Raw genomic sequence first — 23,299 nt, 5'->3', positions numbered from 1 at the left:
CATTGAACTATACAATATTAATCAGCTGATCGTGTGTTACGAATAATGAAGTCTTTATTTATTACAACTTATGAACTATTATTAACTATAAATTAAGTAAACAATTTCAAACTTATAATTACGTCGAATCTTGAGTCAGCTGTTCGCGTCGTCCCGCACAAGAATGCCCATTCTTGGTACTGATTTTTCTCATGCGTCAAAATGAAAGTAATATTAAAATTATTTTTTGATTTTTTTACACAATTTGTCGATCAGAATAGTTTCTTTGAACAGGGGATTCTATTTAAGGTAAAATAAGACGAAATATTGATTGTTGTTCTTAAAAAATAAAATGGCGGAATTTTATACTCGGAATTCAACAAGATCTATTAGTGTTTTGATTAATGATTTTTCTCATGCATCAAAATGAAAGTAATATTAAAATTAATTTTTGATTTTTTACATAGTTTGTCGATCAGAATAGTTTCTTTGAACAATGGGGTTTCCATTTAAGATAAAATAAGGCGAAATGTTGATTGATGTTCTTAAAAATTAAAATGGCGGTATTTTATACTCGGAATCTTCGATCTCGGAATTCATTATTTTAGGTTTTTAGGATTATTTTAGGTTTTTTTACCTACTACCTTTAAAAGTAAATGGAATATGTTAGTCGAACTACATTATAGATACCTACTATCAGTTAAAACCGACCATCAATCTATCGTCGGATATTTTCGATTTTGAGGTTATGTAACATTTCGGTAAATAACTTCAGAACCCGGGTGCTGATCTAAAAAATAATTATTGGTGGTAGTATTTGGTTAATTATACATCGCCCACAACAAGTTTCAATTTGATGCAACTCTGGACGGCGGTCCATACTTTCATGGGCATTGTCCTTTAATCGAATAATATTTTTATTATTCAACATTCTAAATCCAATAAGTACAAAATGTATTTCGCGAGACCAACACGGTACTGATTTAACCGCTCGGTTATTTCTTGGAAATTAGCACACGCGATCGTCTTCACGCTCCGCTACGGCTAGAGAGTGGCTGGAATATACAATTTCCAGAATCGATACATTGCTTCATAGGTTTTTCATTAATGACCATATCGAGTTAAGATTCTTCCATACGTGTTAAGTGCCTGTGGAAATTCACACGTATTTCTAAAGTTAAGTAATCGATCGAAACATCTGAGGCGACCATCTTAGTTCTCATCGTCATTATCAACCCGTCACTGTCCATAGCTAGGCACGGATCTCCTCTCAGAATGAGAAGGTTTAGGCCATAGTCCACCGCGCTGGTCAAATGCGTACTGGTAAACTTCACATACCTTTGAAAACTTTTAATTCCTCAAGTATGCAGGTTTCCTCATGACGTTTTCTTTCATTATTAGAGCAAGTAACTTTGAAAATCAGAGGCCGGCGATTTGATACTCGGACCCGTCGATTGAGACGCCACGTTTTAACCACTAGGCTATAACTGACTTTTAGTCCTCAGGACTGGCAAAGCATCTGTAATTGGCTTCAGTCTATATGGAGTTCGTTACAGATGGTATGCTCGTTTGTAATTTTAACGTTAAAAAAATTATGTCAAATTTTGATATTTACAGCCGCAGCTGCGACGCTGAATTAATTATTTTTTATACAAATAGATCAACATCAAGAGTCGCACAGAATCGATCACATTGCATGACTGCTTCTGAGAACTGAGATGAAATTCCTCGAATGAGTGAAACGTTTATCTGAACAATTACTTATGTCACTTATCCAATTACACGTTTCCAATTACAATTCATTGACTCAAACGCTTCTGCATATACTTGTAGTCTTCATAGACAAAGAAAATCTACTTAATAAATCTACTTTGGATTTGTTTGCGAGTGAACGCCCTTAGCATAATATAAGTTTGTGTGCACACATTTGTGTGAAGCACATTTAATCTAATTTGCACGAGTATCGCTATTTTTGTTTTAAGAATTTAATTGTTGAAAGTATTTAATTAATTAATATTTGTGTTAATTTAACTAACTAATTTATTAAATGTTATGTTCGTAACAGTGCAACGAACAAAAAACATCTCGTTAATTTCTTTACTGTTATAAAAATAAAATAAACTAGTTCAAAGAAGATTTATAAATGGAATGTAATCTATAATGTTTATAGATTAATTCCGTCACCGCATAAAATAGCCATAACGAACCCGTTCCACGCCACTTCCTTTCAGTGTCAATTATCTGGTGGAAAACTAGGATCCCTCCTATCATTCACCCGTCCCTTTCTCTCCCGTAGATCTGTCATATCAGCTGTCTTCTTCCCACCCAGCATCCGTATCGATCGGCACTCCGCCCTTGACCTTCTACGAGTAAACAGAGTCCTGACCTTGTGAGCGAGTGTCTGCATTGTGTTAACCGCCGCAGGCTAAATTATGAACATCTACAGCGGTTGGTGTACTGACCTTTTGCAGGTGTTTCCTGATGATTTTTTTGTACTGTTGAATGCAGCTTACAATGCAGTTTTATAAGGGTTGATTGTTTTTTCCACGTCGATATTTTACGTACTTTTTCATACAAACGTTTAGTGGCTTCCGACCAACCTTGTTAAACGCTCGGTTGCCCATGTCCATGAGCTCCATTAAAGGCCAGAATTTCTGTATTATTTAGGATGTTGACTTCCTGCTCAAATAAATCTTTTTGGTATTGTTTACTTCATTTCGTTTTGATTTTAAATACAGGGTCATTTTAGTATCTATCATCAGCCCTCACTTATCCATTGCTTGAATTAGATTTTTCATAGAAAGTGGTACTTTCTTATATCACCGTATGTACAGATTGGTGACCATGATAAAGCCCATCATTAAAAATTAATCTATCCAATGTTTGGCCGACAATTTCTTCGTTCTAGACATTTTAAAATTTCTAGGTAATAAATTGTATTGATTTTATTAATAACGGTCATAGACGAATGACTTTGTTACTAAGTGCTTACGCTCAACTCTTGGAATTGTCCGTATTTCAGTTTCTATGACTTCCACAGTAAGAGGAAAGTCTTCATATATATTTCTCTCTATACTACAGATGATTTCAATGTAATGTCATTTTGGAATGTAGAATTTTAATGTGTAACGGGTACAACCCCACCGCAGTGCTGTGACCACGATCCATGCAACTGGGTCGAAATATTGGCATAAAATTAGCGTTTCGTGAGTACCCGTTATACAATAAAACGTTTTTATTTGCTTAACTTAAATGCGTTGAAAAGTAGTACAAGTAGTTCTTTGTAGTACAATTGTACTGTCAATTTGTATTGTATAATTTTTGTATAAGATTAGTATCTGTTGCTGTAAAGGTGTAATGAGCCCTTAGAAGCCTTTTAATATGTCAATTACATAAAATAAATAATATAATAGTTTACAAAACTAAAAACCACGCTAAAGTTACACAAGGAAAATCGTTAATCCTGATGATCCTGAGGAGAATGGGACAAAATGATTAAAATCGTGTATTGTCATCGATTCTTGATTATTGTTAAAAAATTAACTGTTCTGACCGTTCAAAGTGGTTGAAAATCAAGTTCAATTTTCCGGTACATACCAAAATACATACATACAGGTCAAGTTAATAAAAGCGTGGTAAAAGTAAAGTCAATTAGTTTTCGTAGGTCTGTTACGATTTACGAGTATTAAAGCCGCAGGGTTACGCCATATGTGGCAAGTTGGAATTATTTATATGAAGCATTCCAAATTCCGATATCCTAATATGCTTAATATATAATCCTTAGCAACAGTAACTCCGGTTACATTTTCGGCATTGATATATTGATTTTGGGTTAGCTATATGTTACCATATCCATTGTTACCGTAACAATACATGAAATTATATGTAACAATACAAATTAAATTAAATTTGAAGGTGGTAAAACATTTTGTGTTTTGACTTTAGATGTACCACCGCCACCTATTTCTGCCTAATAACAGCAATGTTAAGCGCTGCTGTGTTCTAGTTTGGAGAGTGTAGTAAGGATCACATACTTTACCGAGGCATTCTAACCTAGTTCTAACCTTAGAAGTATGTGTATCTGGGGCTTTCTGTGGCAGACCTGAGGTAGGAATCTTGTGGTATCTGGTTGATTTCAGATGTCATGGGCGGCAATAGCCACTTACCATTAGGTGGTATCAAGGTGGTAGAACCCTTTGTGGTTCGACTCCGGTGGCACCACCGCCACACCTATTTCTGTCTAATAACAGCAGCGTAAGGCGCTGCTGTGTTCCGTTTTGAAGGGTGTGGTAAGGGAGACAGACTTTTTCGAGGCATTCCAGCTTAGTCCTCAGGGTTAGCGGCGCATCTGTACCCGAGCTCAGGTAGGAATATCTAATCCTATCTTGGGTTGATTACAGATGTCCACGGGCGGCAATAGCTACTTACCATTAAGTGGATTACTTACTCGTTTGTTACTTTTTTACCATAAAAAATATGTTTATTTATTCTACAATTATTATGTTAATATCAATTATAACGTTATTAAACACCTTTTAGTAACAGCAATGTTTATTAATCATATAGAACGCCTTTTTGGTGTTCGAAGTGGTTATTCATGACAAGAAGTTGTTCAATTGGAAAAAATAGCGAAAGAAACTCCATAACACATTTTGATATCCGTTATCAATCGTGTCACCTTTTTCGTATACTCCAAGAGGATTTTCCGCGATAAGGTCGTAAACTGGTTTATTTAAATTTATATGTACGATCCCTTTGATGACAGCATTATTCACGCGCGCATGAGAGGAACGTTTTATACACACATTACCATACACATTTGTCTTTATTAGCATTCTTGAGTAGCTTTTACTGCTTTCGTCTGACTTAACATATAAAAAAACGCCTTTTTTACACTTAACCCATACACACACATAGACAAATAAAAAAACACCCAGACCCAGAACCAAAGATCATAAATTCATCATTTAGATCTGTCTCGCCGGGGATTGCACCCGGGACCATCTGCGCGTCAGATTGGTATATCGGTATTGTGACAACTCCGCCACGTGGGTCGTAAAATTATTCAATTTTCTACACCAAAGAAGAGTATTTTAGCATATTTTTTTAAAAAGGTGCTCTCTTTTTTGTTGTCTTCTACTTAAATTCTGACTCGTTATTTTTTTTCTACTGCAGAGTGTAATATTTTTCGAGCTCATGAATGTACTATATCTTATTCTTTCGCCCTTCAGTCTAAATGGCTTGACGGATTTTACATATGACGGATATATGAGGTGTCGTTGGATAATTTTTGAAGCAACTCTATGTATAGCAGTCTATCTCTAGGAGTTTATAATATTTATCTACTAGTTAATTTTAGTTTGACCTTTTTGAGGGTAAAATGCGTAATGAACTTTGTAAAAACTTGACTGTTTCAACTTAATTATGCTTCATAATTAAATACCAACAATTTTGTACTACCACAAGATGAGATTAAGAAAAATAGTTCACTTTTGCTTTAAGGATTCTTGTCTGACCTTTAAGAGGGAAAAAATGCGAGATATTTCTTAAACTTTGCGATTAACCCTCGTAGAGTGAACTTACCCTGATGATACTCTTTTTTGGAGCGTAATACATGTTGGTGGTGGTATGTATGGTGATTGGTGGTGTATATTTTTGTTTCATGTGCACGTATCCTATGTGGGAGAGAGAGGATTTTTTTAAATATATAATATAGGAGTAGCAGAGGAGCATGCAGTCCACCTGATGGTAAGTGGCTACTACCGCCCATGGACATGTGTAATCAACCCCAGATAGGATTAGATTTTCCTATCTGAGGTCGGCCACAGATGCGTCGCTACCACTGAGGACTAAACTGGAACGCCTCGGAAAAGTATGTCTCCCTTATCACGACCTTCAAACCAGAACACAGCAGCGCTTAACCCTGCTATTATGAGGCAGAAATAGGTGTGGCGGTGGTGCCGCCGGAGTCGAACCACAAAGGGTTCTACCACCTGTGGTGCATACTGCATGGTTTTAAAATATATACCATCATACATAATGATAGCAGATTGTTGTGAACTAAAATCTTACTTAATAGTATATATTTCCGCAAACGCCTGATACAATTAACTATTTCTGTAATTCACAAAACACACTCATATCATCATATTAACACGACTAAATAATTTATTAAAAATCGTTTTTTCTTTTTTCTGACCTTTCCGAGAAAAAATATATCCCAGATGTTTTTGTAATAAAAACTGTTACATTTCTCGATAATTAAATACCCACGCAAGATGCCTCGTGGAACGAATGATACACACTTTAATGATTTCCCGAGGGATGATGTTTAGAAAATGAGCTGAATTTTATGTAAAACTGATATCTGGAAATATATTTTTATATTATATTACTTGTTTTTTTTTTTTTATAATATAAGAGTAGCAGACGAGCATGCAGTCCACCTGATGGTAAGTGGCTACTGCCGCCCATGGACATCTGTAATCAACCCCAGATAGGATTAGATATTCCTACCTGAGGTCGGCCACAGATGCGCCGCCACCCCTGAGGACTAAGCTGGAACGCCTCGGAAAAGTCTGTCTCCCTTACCACACCCTTCAAACCGGAACACAGCAGCGCTTAACACTGCTGTTATTAGGTAGAAATAGGTGTGGCGGTGGTGCCGCCGGAGTCGAACCACAAAGGGTTCTACCACCTTTTAAACTTTACTTGTGTACTACTTAGGTACTTTGTGTATTTCTTGTACTACTTAGGTATAGTTTGAAATAAGCGTATAGATGCGGTTAAAATAATTGTGAAAAACATACTATTGAATAGTTTCCCTTTCCACTTCTGGGCTAAAATTGTGTTATACTTTTTAATGACGAATGATATTTTAATGACTATGTGTAGCTGCCACCCAAAGATATCATACCAACTCCATATAGACCAGGGATACTACCTGACACCGGTTACAGATGAGTTTCCACACCTGAGGAGTAAGATGGTTGCCTCGTATTGAAGCTAGCCGATAGCCATTCATAACAAAAAGATTAATATACAATTATTATAAAAACAAAAAAACAGACTGCTTAAAAATAAAACCTGTATTATTCCCATAATTAAGCCGAATCCAACGACACCTCTTATATTAAAATCTGTTAAGCCGTTTGAGCTGTAAGATACATCAAATAGTACATACCTTACATAGGTACCTGGAAAAATATTACCCTCGGTAAAATAATAATAAAACACTTAAGCCTTTTACTCCCATTATTAAGACGAATGCAAAATACCTCATATGTAAAAATCTGTAAACCAATTAATAAGTCATACATATAAGCCTCAAAAAACATTACCCTCGGTACGGAAAAAATAATAAAATACTTAAATTAAATTCTTTACAAGCCACGAGCCAAGGACGGTATTATAAACCTCACAATCTTATAAAGGGAAATGAGGTCGCTAATGAAATACTCTAGTTGTGAGAAGTTCAAGGCTCGGAGGCGTGCTAATTAAGCTCTGACTAATTAATTACTTGTCAACTAATCCCACTTCATTCTGCATACAGATATTTCAGTTTCCAACGTTTCTATAACATCTGAACAATGAAGGAAAAATACCATCATGCTGACCTAGTGAATTTTGGTACACATGTAACTTATCCTTACTTCCTTACTAATATCTGTCTGGTTGTCTCTTCTTCACGCCTAAACCACTGAACCGATTTTAATGAAATTTTGTACAAAGATAGTCTGAGACCCGAGAAAGGATATTGGATAATTTTTATCCCGGACATCCCACGGAAAATAGGGATAGCGATCTTAGATCTTGTACTGTTCACTACGTAGTAGGAACTAAGGAAACAGTTTTGGGGGAAAGGCAGCGTCATAAAACCCGATCGGGTCTGAGACCCGAGAAAGAACATAGGATAGTTTTTATCCCGGAAATCCCACGGGAACTAGGGATGACGATCTAAGATCGATTAATCGGAGAATCGATCTTTTGAACCAAAAAGTCGATTATTTTAATCGATATTAGTAAGTTTTATGAATGTTAGTTTGTTATATTTATTAACGCGGGCGAAGCCGCAGGCAAAAACTAGTAGTTTTTATAAAAACAAAAATCCCGACTGCTAAGAGTTAAAGATAATATATGAATCATCATAATTATTACATCAGAATTCTTTACTATATGCATTAGCAATAAAGATTTGAAATTGAATCCAATGACACAATATATGCCATACCAAAGGATGAGATATACAAACATACGCTTAAAAACATTAAGATTGACAACGTTTTCTACGGGATAAGCCATTCAATTAATTTTATCAATGTGACCATTGATCATTGTTGAAATGATTATTGACGAAAGACAATGGTACCCAGTACCCGTACCCAGTATAGGGACAGTAATGGGTGGTAGTATAAGGTAATTTTAAGGTGGTAGAACCCTTTGTGGTTCAACTCCGGCGGCACCACCGCCACACCTATTTCTGCCTTATAACAGCAGTGTGTTATAATTGCTGTGTTCTGTTTCAAGGGTGTGGTAAGGGAGACATACATTTCCGAGGCGTTCCAGCTTAGTCCTCAGGAGTAGCGGCGCATCTATGGCCGACCTCTGGTAGGAATATCTAATCCTATCTGGGGTTGATTACAGATGTCAATGGGCGGCAGTAGTCACTTACCATCAGGTGGACTGCAAGCTCGTCTGCTACTCCTATATTATAAAAAAAGTATAATAGAAATTACGATATATTTTCCAAAACAAAAATGATCAACCCTGGTAAAGGCTGAAGGTTATAAAACATTTCTGATCCTGACACAGACTTCAACATAAGTATGTAAATTAGATTTTTCTCGGAAATTACGGAAACAAACCGCCTCGTAGGCCCTAATTTTCCACTTAAAGAACCTATTCAATGGAATTTCCACAATTATTTTCTTTTCGCGTTAAGTAATTTCATGGAAAATTTTCTTACACTGTAACCAGGTTTATCCGTGTATTGATAATATGATAACTTTGAAATAAACTTGGGTTATCGATGGTAAACCCCTTTGTGGTTCGACTTCAGAGGCACCTTAGCCAAACCTACTTCTGCCTAATAAGTATACTGGTTTGAAAGGTATGGTAAGGGAGAGATACTTATTCTAGGCGTTCCAACTTAATCCTCGAGAACAGCATCGCATGGCCAATCGCAAGTAAAACTCTGATTACCTATGACTGATTACAGATTTTTATGGGCGGCAGTAGCCATTTTTATTTCTACCTAATAACAACAGTGTTAAGCGCTGCTGTGTTCTGGTTTGAAGGGTGTGGTAAGGGAGACATACTTTTCCGAGGCGTTCCAGCTGAGTCCTCAGGAGTAGCGGCGCATCTGTGGCCGACCTCAGGTGGGAATATCTAATCCTATCTGGGGTTGATTACAGATGTCCATGGGCGGCAGTAGCCACTGACCTTATAAAAAAAAAGTGGACTGCATGCTCATCTTCTACCTCTGTTAATAAAAAAAGCAAATTTAGATTTATTTTTTCTACCAAACATTTTCAAAATAAATCAGCGTAACTTCTTTTCAAGCATTTTACAAGAATAGACTATAAATTTTCTGAATCATTGACTGATCCTACATTCCTATTTGACTAGAAAATAAAATCGTACAGTTACGATTTATGAGCGAAAACTTATATTACAAAGTCCCTTTGTGCACCTACAAAAGGTTTGCGCTCAAAGAAAATATGGAACGATTTTCGCTTTTCTAGTAAAGATTTAGGAATTCTTTCTTTTATGTTTATAAGTTGTTTGTAGTCTTTTATTTTGTATCGATTTTGTATTGTTCAAGTAGATTTTTAGTTCTGATAAAGAAATGGGAGATTGTTTGATTTTGATTTTTGTTTTAGAAACTAAAGTTTATAGTCCTCTATTTTATTTCGTGAAGCATTTACTGTTTATTTTCTTTTTTTCAATCTTAACACGCTTTTATTTATTTACCCCTATACACATATTTACACACACTTTTTATATAATGCTTGTGTTCATTAGGTGACTTTTTTAACCAAATATGGAAGGTTGTGTCGTTTAAATATAGCTACGAAAGTTAATCCTAGGCATTACCTTTGAAGGTGGTAGAACCCTTTGTGGTTCAACTCCGGCAGCACCACCGTCACCGTCATAACAGCAGCGTTAAACGCTGTGACCGACCTCAGGTAGGAATATCTAATCCAATCTGGGGTCGATTACGGATGTCCATGAGTGGCAGTAGGCACTTACCATCAGGTGGACTGCATGCTCGTCTGCTACTCCTATATTACAAAAAAAATACCTCCAAAAGCTTGGTATATTGATATTATTAAGACCCCAGAAGATATAACTGATCTGTAATCCTCAGGTGCGCGGATGTCGGCTGGCGGCGCGGGGCTGATGTCGTGCGTGCGCGAGGGCTCGCTCGAGCCGCCCTACCGACCGCCGCACGACACCCACACTCATGGTATGTATACGACCCTTGTTCTTAACAGATGTTGTAAGAAATGATGGTGAAGGAAGAACACTGTGGTTTGATTCTGACATCACTATGTCCTGGTTTAAGGCTGTTGTAAGGGAATGTCCCCTTACTTTAGAAGTATGTACTTATCCGAGGTATTCCAATCTAGTCAAAAGTAGCAATATACCAGTCTGGTAGGAATCTTATCGTATCTGGTATCGATTACCGATAGCAGTACTCGCTTACTTGGCGGCCTGCATGTTCGTTTTCTACTGCAATTTTAAAAAAATGCCCGGTGAAACTCACCCGATTGTCGGGGAGGATGAGGGGTTGATTAAATGTTCACGGAGTACAGTGACCACTATTCGTCCGGTAGATTGAAGTCAATATCTTGAAGTATCCTCCTAACTTTTAAAATAAGCTATGATTAACATTGGTTACTCACAGCTTATTTTAAAAGTATGCTATTTATTATGTTATGACGTCAGTGACATATATCTAATATAAGTTTCGTAACGTTCCAGGCGAAGGCCGCACGGGTCGGTTCCTGCGCGGGCTGCGGCGCATGTTCAAGCGTCGGCCGCGCACGGACAGCTCGCCTGACCCCAAGAGCAGCTCCACTAGTAAGCTGCTGGATGCTGAACGGCATGCGAGGAGAAAGTTAGTATGCGTGGTTATCATTTTATCCTTCTTGAGAACCTTCAAAAGGTACTCGGTGCCGTGGAAGCGACACAGGGTTATGTGGGATTTTTACCGCACTAAAATAATGTGATACGTAAGTTAAGTAGTGATAGTCTAGTAGGTGAAAATCGGCCTTACGAACGAGATGTCCCAGGTTCGAATCCCAGGGACCTCTGATTTTTTTTAAAAGTTATGTGGCTATTTAAGTTATCGCTTACTTTGCGAAGGAAAACATCGTGAGGAAACCTACACAAAGTTGAAAGACCCTGCGAGATATTAAAAAAAATGCTATCAAAAGTGTGTGAAGTCTTCTAATGCCTCGGTCAGTGCGGTGGACTATGACCTAATCCTTCTCATTCCGATATTTTAAAAAATGCTCTCAAAGTTGTGTGAAGTCTAGCAATACGCACTTTCCCAGCGCGGTAGACTATCGCCTAATCTTTCTCATTCCGAGACCCGTGCCCAACAGTAACTGGTTAACAACGACGCAAGAGTTGACGAAATTTGCTGCATGTGACAAACGTCCGTAAGTGACGGTGACTGCATACCATCAGGTAGGGTTTAAACGCTTATTTCAATTAAAAAAGAAAGAGTTACATTAATATCACTGAGTAATTTTAAAGGTGCTAAAAACCTTCGTGGTTCAACTTCAGAAGCACCACCGACATATTTATTTCTTTCTAAACATAGCAGTGTTAAACGCTGTTGTGTTTTGGATCGAAGGGTGGTAAAGGGGACATAGTTACTCGTATCTAAGGCATTCTTACCAAGTCCTTCTGAGGTATTTCCGGAGCGCTATGACATGGGGCTCTTCAAAAAAGGTGCAAAATGAGCTCTCCTTCAAAGCCGGCGATGCATTGGCGACTCCTCTGGTGTTGCAAATGTCCATAGGCGACGTTAACTACTTTCCATCAGGTAGCTCGTCTGCTTTATCGTCAGGTTCAAATATAAAAAAAGTCTTCACGGGAAGTAACGCATGTGTAGCCGATCTCAGCTACGAATTTAATTTTATCTGGAGTTGATCACCATGGACGGCATTACTGTGATCGCTTGTTACTTAAATTTTAAATTCATTATATTTTGTTTCGAAATATAACATCTATCCTTTTTGGACTTGAACACTATTATCCCCATTTTCTTTCCTATCCTTTTTAGTTTCTACCCGACTGCCAAGGAAAGGTTATGTTTTTTACATACATTAAGTGAAAATAGGTTTTGCTCTATGGCATCGATTAAGTGTTAATTCCATGTCCCCAGGGAAGGCGCATACGGCAGTGGCCTCTCGGTGTCCCACGACTCGGTGTTCACGGGCGAGCGGTCCGGCGACGAGTCCAGCGACGAGAGGCCTACCCCGGCACACGGGCTCGCACACGTCGCTACCTCACACAGGGTACGTACTTAGATGTAACATAGGTATAGTTCGCGCTTGTCCATGTAGTCCCGGGATTAGAGGGCTATGGTATCCCCTGCCTGTTGTAAGCGACTAAAAGGGGGCTTCCGGGGTTGCGGGCGGCAAGAGTGGGAGCTCGAACCGCCCAGTAAGCGACCTCGGGAAGGACAGCGGTATGTGTGGTCGCATGCCGTCGTAAACACCAGATGGTGTGGGAGGAGCAAAAAGTGTTCCACCAGGGCAGAGCCCGGCGGGGCAAGATGCTTAGAGGGCTCCGGTTGCGTTCCTTTGGAGATGCCGGAGTCCTCAACGCAGCGTTAATGACGGTCACCGGGGGGGTTTTAGTGCGGTAAAAATCCCACATAAACCGTCGTTGCTCCCACGTCGTGGGGTACCTTTTGAAGGTTACCCCCTCGTAAACAAAAAATAGGTATTGTCCGCGACAAACTTCTAGTCCGCTATGAAGTGGTTGCGCGCGAGCCAATGCGGTCGAACACAACTATCGTACAAGCAAGGCGCATACGGCAGTGGCTTCTTGGTGTCCTACGACTCGATGTTCACGGGCCCTTCAAAAGTTACCCGACGACGTGGGAGCGCCGCCGAGTTTTGTGGGATTTACCGCACTAAAAACCCCCGGTGGCAGTCCTCAACGCTTGTTTGAAATCTTGTTTGAGTTGCTTGCTGGACGGTTCGAGCTCCCACTCTTGCCGCCCGCAACCCCTGAAGCCCCACAAGAAACAACACAACAATGTTCATAGTTAATTTAAAAGTTTTTAAGCAATATGTAATAGAGACTAAATCTCTAAGCACGGAAAACATAGTTAAGTAAGCAGATACATAGTTCAGACACTAGTTTATTCTACAAGAAATATCTATTTTGTACACTCAATATGAAAAACTTACAATATGAAAGATTAAAATAAATAAAGATTTTCGAATTGCCGATTTCATCAAACTTAATTCAAACGAAGCTTGAGGCGCCATCTTGTACAAAGAATGCACATTAAACGAATCTAAAACTTTGTTCGTGGCGTGTATACTTGTCCATATTAATTTGTATTAATAATTGAAATGAAGTTGTCGTCACTTAAAAGTTTTCTTTTTAATTAAATATAAATAATTACGAATACTTAAATATACATTAGAAATTAAATACCTTGTTAATTCAACCAATCGTTTAGGTTTTAGTATGTGCGATAGATGGCGTTGTAACCAATAATGTTAATTACAGTATGGACTTGGAGATGGCGTTAAATAAAGTATAAAGTTGAGATCATTACTTTGTGTTAAAATGCTCACAATCATCCCTTTCACAATCATCAGCTTTTACAATTATACCTCTTTATCCATTCATTTGTCACTTATTTTACAAAATACATGGCAAAAAATCTGATTTTGTTTCATAACTCAAAGCAAGACTGAATATTCCAAAAATATAAACCTAGAAAAAGTATTTAAAAGTGATATAAGTTTATCCATAACGAGCAATTATGTGATCTATACTTGAATCAGTGTGATGTAACAATTGTAATAAGGCAATATTAGCACTCATCAATTCATCATCATCATCAACCAATTACTGTCTCACTGTTAAGCACGGGTCTCCTCTCAGATTGTGAAGGATTAGACCAAAGTCCACTGCGCTGGCCTAGTGCGGCCAAGCACTCATCTATCACCACATGATTTGAAGATCGAATTAATGATTTTAATACACTTATTATTAAGAAGTCTTTTACATAACATTTATATCATAACGAGCTTTTGCCCCCGGTTTCGCTCGCATTACGAAGTAATATTTTCGACCCCTATTTTATCCCCTTGGGGGTAGAATTGATCAAAATCATTCTTAGCGGATGTTTATGTCATAACATTTACCTGCATGCCAAATTTCAGCCCGATCCGTCCAGTGGTTTAGGCTGTGCGTTGATAGATCACTACGTGAGTCAGTCACCTTTGCGTTATATATATTTAGAAGATTTGACGCTAAAAACGCATACAAGTCAGCTTATATAATGTTCTAAGTTTTAGACAACTAACGAGCATTTAAAAGTTAACTTTTTACCTTGTAACGTGACCAAAACCGGCAAGTCACGATACACTCTTCAGTAGAAAGTTAATCTAAACTACTGTGTCATTCCTGTACTTACATATTCTTACATCTTACATAATGTAATAAAAAGTAGAGATGTTCTCTTTGATAGCGCATCGTGTCAGAATTACGTGTTTGTAGCGGTTTTCAGATAGACATTTAGTACGACTTCTCCAGGAGGCCTACCGTCTTTTAAAAACCATCATAGTTCAAGAAAGTTTTATTTCCTCCTTAAAAGAGTAAAATATTCCGTCATAAACAGTTGAACAAACTTAAACCCTTATTAATTTTTCGGTTATCCATTGCATAAAATCAACTGCAATTGTCATATTATGCTTAAAAAAAATAAATTTCCTGCAAAGTAAAAGTATGATTAAAATAATGTTGTTTTAAGAGATGGTAATAACCCCCCAGGTATAAATATCTCGAAATCTGTGATAATTGGAGCCAGCAATATAAAACTAATCGTAACATTAAGAATGACGAAATAAAACAACAAAAGAAAGAACGAAAAAATATTTTGAAGCATTCCAAAAAATATACACGTATTTGGTGTGATGTAGTCATAGGATGTAAGCTTCATAATAATGGTGCTTTGCAGGGATATAAGATAAAGTATAGAAGATAACATTTTGCTACTTAAGAATATCATTTAGTTGATACTATTTAAGATTTAATAAATAACTCTTTACACAAAGGAAATAAGGATAACTTCGATTTTTCTAATAAATAAAATTTGTTACAAATTTTGATAGGTGGCAGTATGTACCTACTAACTATCAAGTGGGCTATTTTTTTCATATTCAGTTAAATAAAAAATATCATTAATCATTGGTCGTTTCCTACATTGGTCGTTTGTTGGTTCTTTGTGAATCGTCATTTATTTGAAGGACACATGTTGAGTATCTGTTCAAAAGCACTTTGCAAAAGATTTTCACTTTTCTAATTAATTTCACAGAAGTAGCTAGAAACAGTATGGTGGATTTATATAATTTATACAATTATAAACTGTATAACATTAACAATATAACATTAACAATTAATTTTTGGCTAACAATTCGGTTGAAGACTTTAGTCAACATTTTCTAATTAATTGATATCAGTTGTATCTTGCCAAATAAGCCCCCTGTTAAATCCAATATAAGAAAATATAATATTGTTTAGTATAATAATAATAAGGTGACATAAAAATACTTCAAAAAAGAAAATAATAAGTAACAAATAAAAAAGATAAATCCGCTCAATTATTCTTCTCAATTGAGGTGGTAGTATTATAAAAAATAATAAGTAGTAGTATAAATAACCGGTGGTAGTATAAAAAATATTGTAACTGACAATTCATAAGTGCCTCCTTAAGCCATACAAAATAAATACATTTAAATCACTTCATTTAAGCTGAGTTGTTAGTCAGCCAATGTTAGTCCTATTAAGCAGATATAGAACGTAGATAAAGATTGACACCGTCACCACGCGTGGTGTGTCACCACTCACCATTCATTCAATTTGTTCTAAAAGCGTTCCTGTTAATGACTAATAAAGGGCTTGTTGATGGCCAGCTGTTGATAATTTATCTCTACATAGGTTATACATAATGTTAAACACATTGATATATTGTATTATTACTTATTTAGGTTTTAAAATAGTTTTATCGTTGCTCATTTATTTAGGTTAAGCAATGATTAAGAAACTCGGCCTCTTGATCGAAGGCTCCGAGGTACAAATCAGGATTTTTCAAAGTTATTTGCGTATTGAAAATAAATTATCACATTATTAAACGGTGAAAGAAAACATCGTGAGGAAACCTGCAAAGCTGACAAATCTAAAAAAGTTTTCTAAGTTATGTGAACTCTACCATCACGGAGGACTATGGCCTAATCCTCATTCTGAGAGGAGACTGTGCCCAGCAGTGGGACATTAATAGGTTGATGATAAATACATAGGTACTTATTTTAAAATTCGTCCAGGCGTGTGAACCAAAGAACACAGAAACTATATTCTATGGTTTGAATTACCGACAGTCACAAAATCTACATACATAACTTATTTACACTCTAGAACATTAGCCTTCTACTGGGGTAGTAAGGTAAAACGGTGATTTTATTAATAGTTCCCTAAATAAACCAGTATAAAAGACCGCAACATCATATCGATGATAGATTTACTTTACGTCATTGATCTATAAATATAAAGATCCGCCACAAGCGGGCAAAACTTGAAACATACAAAATACGGCAAGTGGTGTAAAACGACTCCAGCCAAGTCCAGTCGCTCTCGCGCGGCGTAGTAATACACACGAATGTCACTGAACACGTTGAACGTCATTATTTTGAATTTAAAGCCTCAAAATGCCTTCTTGTGCATTGCGTAAATGCAAAAATTATGCTCGAAAAAGAAACAAACTTCATGGAATCACCTATCACACGTAAATGAAGAGAAATTATTAAATTTTGTTTATTTTTCGTGTTCGATCCGCCATGATTACGTGAGTAACCAGAAAGAGACAAAGTATGTTTTTGTCAATGAAAGTGATAAAGACGCAAAATGCATGGTCATAGATCAACAGAACAGAAGTGACATTTTATTGAATCTGACGATGTTCATATGTCGTATGTTATAGTTTAAGATCCCACTGCTTAATTTTTATATTAGTGTGTTTTTAGTCAAAATATAACATTTTATGGTTTATTTTAATAAAATAAAATCGATATATGGGAAATTCTGTATCCTAATCTTTAAATTTCCTTCGATACCTGTGGTAAATAATAAAAAATATTACCATAAAATTTATATAGGATAGTATACGGTATTTTAAAATTTCTTTAATTGAATATATATTTCAATCATTAAGGTCGTATTTCTTCCGTAACCTAAACATAATTTAATAAATAATCTTTGTATAGCCAGAAATTAATCCTCAAAAAGACCACGGTAAAATTAGAATCTTATATATAAAATTCTCATGTCACAATGTTAGTTACTGTACCTACTCCTGCGAAACGGCTTTACTGATTTTCACCAAAATTTATATGCATATTCAGTAAGTCTGAGAATTATATTTTTATTTAATAATTATTTATTTAGTTAAACTGTACTATAACATTTCTACGTAAACGACGTACTAAAACTATTATCGACAGTTTTGGACATTTTTTACCTTCTGTTCCATTATTTCATTGTCTTTGACAAGCATGCGGATCAATGGGATAGCCACCATACGTCCCGTTTTTAACGGGACAGTCCCTTTTTCCGATGCTTCGTGCCGTTGTCTCCGAAATGAACCGTTGCCATTTACCAGTTTTGTAAAAAGCGCCCCACATTTTTTCCACAATTATACTATTTACTGTTCCTTAAATGATTCATAGATTGAAAATTATTTTCTACTTTTTAGTTAATTTTATCAAAAAAGCGTGTTTTTTAGTATTTAACTATATTTTTTCAAGTAAAAAGTATTTGACATAAAAAAATCGATGTCCCGTTTTGACTGAAGTAATCATTGGTCACTATATTCCATGGTCAATATTTACGTTTGCGTAGACTTGAAACGCAAGGTCAAACACTAGTTGTCTTTTTTTATCACATTGTTCTAATAGCTCTGTCCTTTATAGAACATTTGTCTATGTAGTAAAGGTAAGTAAAATAAAAAACGTGCATGTGTGCTATCAAAGCAGTTTCGCTCAAGTTTTCTCTTAAGTTAGCGGGCGTATAACGTGTCTAGTATAAAATGTCATTGCTTTACGTAACATAAGTTCGAAACTGCAAAGTTTCAACGAATGCCGCCAACAATTTGATCAACTGACAAAAATCTGCATTGCGCCGCGATACTACTACGCCATATTATAATTCGTGTTATATATTTTTCCTTATTAATTTATCTGATATCTATTTATACTTAACGAGATGCGAAACAAAGAATTGCAACTCATCTGTGTTTTGGAAATAACCATCATGCTTAAAATTAACTTTATGTAAAAAAGCTTATTATAATATAGACCAGTACTTGAATGATAAATCCGTATGGTATGACAACTCAGAACCAAACATCAATAACTAATTATATGTACCACTATGTAAAATTGTGTATCATTTACTTTTTAAAAGATGCAAATTTACACACGTTTGGAGTTTCTTGCGCCGCTTCTTCTCCATAGAGAAACACCTTCCGAAGCGGTGGTAGTTTGTTGACTTTCAAAGTGTTCTATATGAATCAATTTTGAATAAGTGAGATTTGAACTTGAATTAGATTAATTTGCTTTGTACCAAAACAAGATACCTTTTTTATTACTCTTCCACTTAATTCTGAACTTATCTTGAGCTGGGCTAACTTTTTGTGACATTTGTACACTTAGCTTAGAACAATGGTATCTTTTGTACAGTATGATTCGTCGAACATATACATGAAATCTTTCTTTTTATAATGAAGTTATTATTAAAATGATTAGAAACTTATCCGTCTTTAATACTCAATCTATCCAAAGTTTGTCTTCCAAAGATTAAAAATTGACAACTTTTTCTATCTATGCAAAATGCTTAAATGTCGATGTTTGATAAGAAAAACATTACATAGATGGATGATGTGTTTTGTGATCTTTCGTAATTGATTAAAGTCATCCGTAATAAATATTCGCTTAATAATACATATAACTTAACATCAGTTAAAAATACTTACGTGTTGAATAAGAACATTGTCTCGCGTGACCTGACACATCGTGACATATTGTAACAACAGTCACTAATCGACCTTAGTAACATTAGATGCGGTGCAGACCAGACGACCTTCTGTCTAGTAAACATTGCTTTGATGGACAAATTAGTTTTAGTATGAACACAATCTAATGATTAGTTGCTACATCTTAAGCTCGATTTATTTAATTATTTATTTATTGCACCTCTATAATAATAGAAAGATACAATAGCTAAAACTTATAGCATGGTTGTACTCTCTGCTAGTCCACCCAGGGTGGATGGAGATGGATAAAGGTGGTAGAAACCTTTATGGTTCGACTCCGGCGGCACCACCACCACACCTATTTCTCCCTCATAAAAAGCAGTGTTAAGCGCTGCTGTGTTCTGATTTGAAGGGTGTGGTAAGGGAGACATACTTTTCCGAGGCGTTCCAGCTTAGTCCTCAGGAGTAGTGGCGAATCTGTGGCCGACCTCAGGTGGGAATATCTAATTCTATCTGGGGTTGATTACAGATGTCCATGGGCGGCAGTAGCCACTTGCCATCAGGTGGACTGCATGCTCGTCTGCTACTCCCATATTATAAAAATAATCTCTGATCTTATCTGGGGCGGATTATAGATGTCTATGGGCAGCAGTGGCCACTGACCATCAGGTAGACTTCTTTTTGCTATTTTTGTATTAAAAATGTCCAAATTGGGCAAAAGTCTTAAATATGGTCGGTACGTATACAGATACGTATAAAAGCTCCGAGTACTAAGTTTAAGCTCTACAAAAATGGTGCAAAAAGAGCTTTCCTCCTGCAAATGTTTATCAGAGACGATGACTGTTTTCTATCAGGCAGCCCGTATGTTTTATAATGACAGTTATACTAACTACATGTACTTACTACATGACAGAAATAAGTGTGCTAATAACGCCTCCACATCCTAACTGAAACAAGTTTAACCACTCCTGCCTACAACATAATACGAGTGATAACAATAATAAACGTAATATATCAACGAATTATAGTATCACTAGCTGATCCGGCAAACTTTGTACCGCCTCAGAATCTATTTATGAAATATATTTCATATTTACTCACCTTTTTAAACCTTCCCTAAACTTCCACAAATTATTCTGAACTAAAATTAGCCAAATCGGTCCAGCCGTTCTGGACTTTTAGCGACACCAACGAACAGCAATTGATTTTTATATATATAGGTATGCAAAATACCATTCCCTTAATATCTCTAAATTTAACAATAACACTCAGAATCGTCGGTATTACATTTAATTGTAATACAGTCAAATTAACCACCTTACCTTAATTCGCAAATCAGCCAACTCCACTTTTTTGGCAAAATGTTTTTTTTTTATTTATTTTGATTTCGTTCAACACCATTTACTATCAAAATAAATAAAAAAAAAACATTTTGACAAAAAGTGGAGTTGGCTGATTTGCGAATTAAGGTATCGATAGGCTATATTACTCGTATATACCGTCTTTGAAGTTCAGGCGAAGTCGCGTGTAGCGCTAGTACATTCCACTCGAAACATACGTGCAGTCACGGGCGATCGTGATACATGAAGTAGAATTAAATGTACAACCGATTTTACTCTCTATTGACAGTTAGTAAGAACGAAACTGGTCCATTACTTTTTGTTTTCCTTCATCCAATGAGATGAATCATGCAGTCTACATCCAAACGCGGTACCAAGCGCATGTATCGAAGCAACTTCAAGTTTGTGAAGTGAAGTGATTTTTGTGAAGTCAGTGAAGTTGGAATAGGTCAAGGTCGCTTTCGTGCAAATTCAATGTGCCAAGTTCAACGAAAGTTTTCGATATTCTATTCGTGTTTTGTGTTTTTTTGTGTGTGTTTTTGTTACACGTAAAAGCTTTTATCGTTACACCGTTTTGCATATTGAATTATTAATCTGGGATTTGAATTTATTATAATTGATTCGGTTTTATTTATTATGGAGAGTCGAGGTTTTGATAAAATTGTTTTGCAGTATTGCATAAGCCGCAAGCTTCTGTAAAGCTTAAGTTAAATATTTTGAAAACTTTAAATTAGTCAGTGGTCAAACCTTTAATGGACATCAGTGGCACTAACGCCACAACTTTTCCTGTTTTATAACAGTTTTTAAGGCTGATGTGTTGTGCTTTGAAGTGTGTGGTAAGGTAGACGCGTTCACAACGCGTTGTAACTTAGTCTTCAGGGATAGCGGCGCATATATATTAGTTTTATAACAGCAGTTTTAAATGATGTTGTGTTCTGCTTTGAAGTGTGTGATAAGGTAGAGACACACGACGCGTTGTAACTTAGTCTTTAGGGAGAACGACACATAAATTTACGTCTTATAATAGCAGTGTTAAGCGCTGCTGTATTCTACTTTGAGTGTGGTAAGGGTTCTACCTTACATGATGCGTTGTAACTTAGTCCTTAGAGATCGCAACGTACAGAAGGTAGGAAATCTTATTTGAGATTGATTGCAGATCTCCTTACGGCAGTAACTTACCATTAACTAAACTGCAAACTCCTACAACCACACAATCCAACATATTCCTAAACCATTTTTTTAGTTCACCTAACTCCAACATATTTCATAACCGTTTTTATTTATAAACCTAACGCGGAATTATGAACTTTTTGCATCGATTAACTTTTTCAACTCCATACGTAGATTGTTTATATAAGGCGAAACAGGGTGTAATGGTAGGCTTGTCGCCTCTGACTCATACGCGTCGAATCAATAACCACTGGCACTTGGCACTAATGATGTGCCGAGTCGGTCATTTTTGGTATTCGAGTACTTTAGTACTCATATAATAAAGAATCGAGTCAGTACTCGAGTCCAAAGTATTCACAATGTACTCGAGTTAGCATTAAGTACTCGAGTACTTTGTAACACACAGAACCACGGAAGACCAAAAAAAGGCACTCACTGAACAAAATTAAACAAGTTGTTACTTACACAATTCCTGCTGCATTCATTCGTTTGCCTATATAGGGTACATAAGACTGGAGTCAGTGTACGAGTACCGTCAGAATTCGAGCATCACTGGTACTCGAATACCACTTATTAGTACTCGAGTATGCGAATTTATGTAAGTACTCGAGTACTGACTCGAGTCGACCTGACTTGGCACATCTCTACTTGGCACTTGTCATTGACGGTATGGTGTTGAACAACTCTTAAGTTTCGATTTTTTTTAATTGTACAGTTGGAATTGCAAATTATTTTGAAGCACTTTTTTAATTATAGTCAATGTGTGAAGTTGTGATTATTACTTTATTTTATTTCATCATGTTCATCAACTGATGGTGATGATCAAGATCTTCTTGTTGGCCGCCCGTTTTTAATAATCAATCTATCCAATGTTTTACCTACAAAAGATCCACTTTTGACAATTACTTCATATTAGAAATTGACAGATTTTCGGTAGTCTTTTTTTATAGGGTTTTTTACTGTATAAATATCATTGATCCTAACTTTTATGTACTTATCAACGAATTACAAGAGAATAATATATTCATAAGTATTTGAATACAAAAAACATTTTAGCACTATTAGAATCTAGATTTTTTTTGCATACTCAATGAGGACAATCTGCAAAGTTCGGTTAGTAAAAACACATTTTATATTTCTAGAAATCAATATTATGAATGCGGAATATAAAAGAAATCGACTGATAGATGACAGTTTATAAACGGAAATTTAGATATCGCAGATTTTGTGCCAAAACGTTTGAATTGCTAATTCTATACAGAAACTGGTTTGGAAACCAGTTGTTAGTTATGAATAGGTGTGTCTTATGTTATAAGATTTATCATAACGTCTTTATTGATATGCGTTTACATCTGTATTTTTATACTCTTAATATAAAATACGTTAAGTTAGTCCGCGCCAAACTGCTAGTCCGCTATGAAGTTGTTGTGAGCAGGTGTAGTCATACAATTTGCTATGGCGACGCGATTCATTTCTATATTCAGAGCGGACTAGCAGTTTTACGCTGACTATAACACATGAG

The 23,299-nt window shown here is 36.2% G+C and overlaps 1 protein-coding gene across 4 annotated transcripts in view; it reads left to right on the top strand.

Annotated features, from left to right (window-relative positions):
* The window catches only part of LOC140754297 (uncharacterized), a 185,103-nt gene that overhangs the window by 111,657 nt on the left and 50,147 nt on the right, over positions 1-23,299 (top strand). For all 4 annotated transcript variants that reach the window (XM_073089279.1, XM_073089276.1, XM_073089278.1 and 1 more), the window contains 3 exons: positions 10,349-10,447; positions 10,966-11,101; positions 12,380-12,512. In XM_073089279.1, coding sequence (XP_072945380.1) covers positions 10,357-10,447; positions 10,966-11,101; positions 12,380-12,512 — 360 coding nt within the window. In that variant the 5' untranslated portion in view covers positions 10,349-10,356. The remainder of the gene's footprint in view (positions 1-10,348; positions 10,448-10,965; positions 11,102-12,379; positions 12,513-23,299) is intronic.

This window comes from Epargyreus clarus, unplaced genomic scaffold (assembly GCF_041222505.1).
Source record: "Epargyreus clarus isolate Ecla_fem2 unplaced genomic scaffold, WU_Ecla_fem_2.2 ptg000029l, whole genome shotgun sequence".
NCBI classification, from domain to species: domain Eukaryota; kingdom Metazoa; phylum Arthropoda; class Insecta; order Lepidoptera; family Hesperiidae; genus Epargyreus; species Epargyreus clarus.
Note: the sequence above shows the minus strand (reverse complement) of the source record. Positions and strands in the feature narration are given on the sequence as shown.